The following is a 2,176-nucleotide window of genomic DNA, read 5'->3' as shown; positions in this document are numbered from 1 at the left end:
TGGGCCGCGATGGGTACCGCGAGATCTTGCTCCGCACCATGCACAACGCCGAGTACCTCCGCGAGCGCCTCGTCGCGACGGGGCACTTTGCGATCGTCGACAAGGCGCACATGCCGCTCGTGGCGTTCTGCCTCAACGAAGAGGAGGGCAGCAAGCCGTTTACGTGCTTTGACATCCAGGACAAGCTCCGGTCGCGCGGCTGGATCGTGCCCGCGTACACGTGCTCGAAGGGCGCCGAGTCGCTCGTCATCATGCGCGTCGTCGTCAAGCAGAACTTTACCAAGTCGATGGCCGACATGCTCGTCAAGGACATTGTGAAAGCGATCGAGTTTCTCGAGGCGCACTCGCAGCTCGTCGAGGTCGCCAAGCAGGTCGCGACGTCCGAAGACGACGAAGAAGCCCGGATCAGCATTGACGCGTTTGTCTTTGCGCTCGGCCACACCCTCGAGCACCGCAAGTCGGGCGTCCAGACCCAAGGCGTGTGCTAAGAAGCTCCTTCGGCCTTGGTGAAGAGTGTCGTGTTTTTGAACAAATCATACTAAATGTCAACCACTCATCGTGAATTAAAGTGGGGGCTTGTAGCGTCGAAGGTTACACCAAGGCCATCAGCTTCCTTGGTTACCCTATCAGCCCAGAGCAGCGACAAGAAAATCAAGGCCCAGCAAGCAATTCTGAAGTGTCATAAAGCTAGCGCACCACTGGTATGGCGAACACCAACGCGGTTGTTTTCACAAGTATCGTTCGGTTGTGATCGAGGAAGACGCGTGTCAAGGAGACATTGCCTCCCGTGCACAGCTGTAGCGTCTGGCCGCCTCTCTGGCCGCCTCTTGCAAGTGGAATCAAAACGATTTTGGCAGCATCGCTCTAATCCCATTGTCGTGCAGTATTCTCCTGCCTCTCGACGCAGGGAATCCGCCATCTGCACCTTTTGAGTACGAGCGCCCGGTCGACGACCCCATACATTTAGGTGCCACGTCGTCCCTGACGTCGACAAAGGGCTCTCGCGATGACCTTTTCTCCTTCCAACTCGTAGCAGCTTAAAACACGCGGTCTCGTTGTGCTGTTGTGACGACGGGACGCCACGGTTTTGCGAGCGCCTGTGCTTTTCCTCATTCAAAGCGTCCCACGGACAATCGTCGAACCTCTACGCGCCAAAGTCGATTGAGTTTATAGCGCTGTTCCACGCACCACTGAACTCTAGTTGCGTGTGATTTTATGTTAGCTGAATTGGTGCATAGTGTCGCACTGAGGCGTGTCTAGCGGACACTTGGTGCAGGCAGCACGCGTCGCCACTTTAGCTAGCCCTGCGTAAAGCGCCTCGTTTCAACTAGGTAGCTCTGTCCTCGTCATCAAGCAGAACAAGCGCCGCAGACTGTACTGCGGCTCCTGACCGTACGTTTTGGCCGGCTGGTTGCGAGCATCTGTCGCACTTGCGGACCTGGTCACGCATGTCTTGGCTCCAAAACATCGTTTGGACCCAGGCCATCGCGCGGTACATTTAGAAGCACGAGTCGGTCGTTACCAGGTTAGCCTTTGCCAGTACAGAATTGTCAATCCAGATAGAACAACAATGTGTAAAAACTACAACGACACTAGTATTGAAAGATTATAAAACAGCGGAGAGCGTGAAGCGGTTTAGGTCGAGTAGAGTTCGATCTTGAAGAAGAAGAGCGAGACGAAGAAACCGATCGTGGAGAGGATACCGCCGACAAGCACGGGAAGCGCGTAGCCCATCGAGGACTGGACGAGGATCGACGAGAAGATGAAGTTGAGGAACTGACCGGCGCAGTAGGCCGAGTTGAGCGCGCCGGCAAAGAGACCAAGACCCGAGTTGTCTTCGCTGCCAATGACGTGGATGATGCAAGCCATGAAGAGCGACTGGATCGTGTTCTGGGTGAAGGCGGTGGCGATGACAATGATCATGTCAATAGCGACGACCTTGCAGTACGCGAGGGCGATGAGGAAGATTTGCGGGATGATGGCCACCGTGAGCACCTTCTTGACGCCAAACTTGCGCACGAGGTACGGGAGGACCGCGAGGAAGATAAGCGAGACGCAGTTGTAGATCGTATCGGTGGAGCCGCCGGCGAGCTGGACACCGTCGTTGTAAGCGTTCTGCTGGGGCGAGCACGGGGGGTTGCCGTTCTGGCCGCACTTGTCAGCGCCCTCCGAGGTA

General features: G+C 56.2%; 2 protein-coding genes across 2 annotated transcripts; one reads left to right on the top strand and one right to left on the bottom strand.

Annotated features, from left to right (window-relative positions):
• SPRG_18556 (hypothetical protein) lies at positions 1-573 on the top strand. Its single transcript, XM_012357995.1, has one exon. It carries the CDS (start codon positions 39-41, stop codon positions 486-488), a length of 450 nt encoding a protein of 149 aa, XP_012213385.1. The 5' UTR covers positions 1-38; the 3' UTR covers positions 489-573.
• Positions 574-1,635: 1,062 nt separating this feature from the next.
• Positions 1,636-2,166, bottom strand: SPRG_18555 (hypothetical protein; the record flags this gene model as incomplete). The annotated part of the gene is made up of 1 exon (XM_012357994.1): positions 1,636-2,166. A coding segment is annotated over one exon (531 nt), but the record flags the coding sequence as incomplete, so codon positions are not given.
• Positions 2,167-2,176: the final 10 nt, after the last annotated feature.

This window comes from Saprolegnia parasitica (assembly GCF_000151545.1).
Source record: "Saprolegnia parasitica CBS 223.65 unplaced genomic scaffold supercont2.1290, whole genome shotgun sequence".
Taxonomy (NCBI): Eukaryota; Oomycota; class Saprolegniomycetes; order Saprolegniales; family Saprolegniaceae; genus Saprolegnia; species Saprolegnia parasitica.
This window is presented reverse-complemented; position numbering and strand designations above follow the sequence as displayed.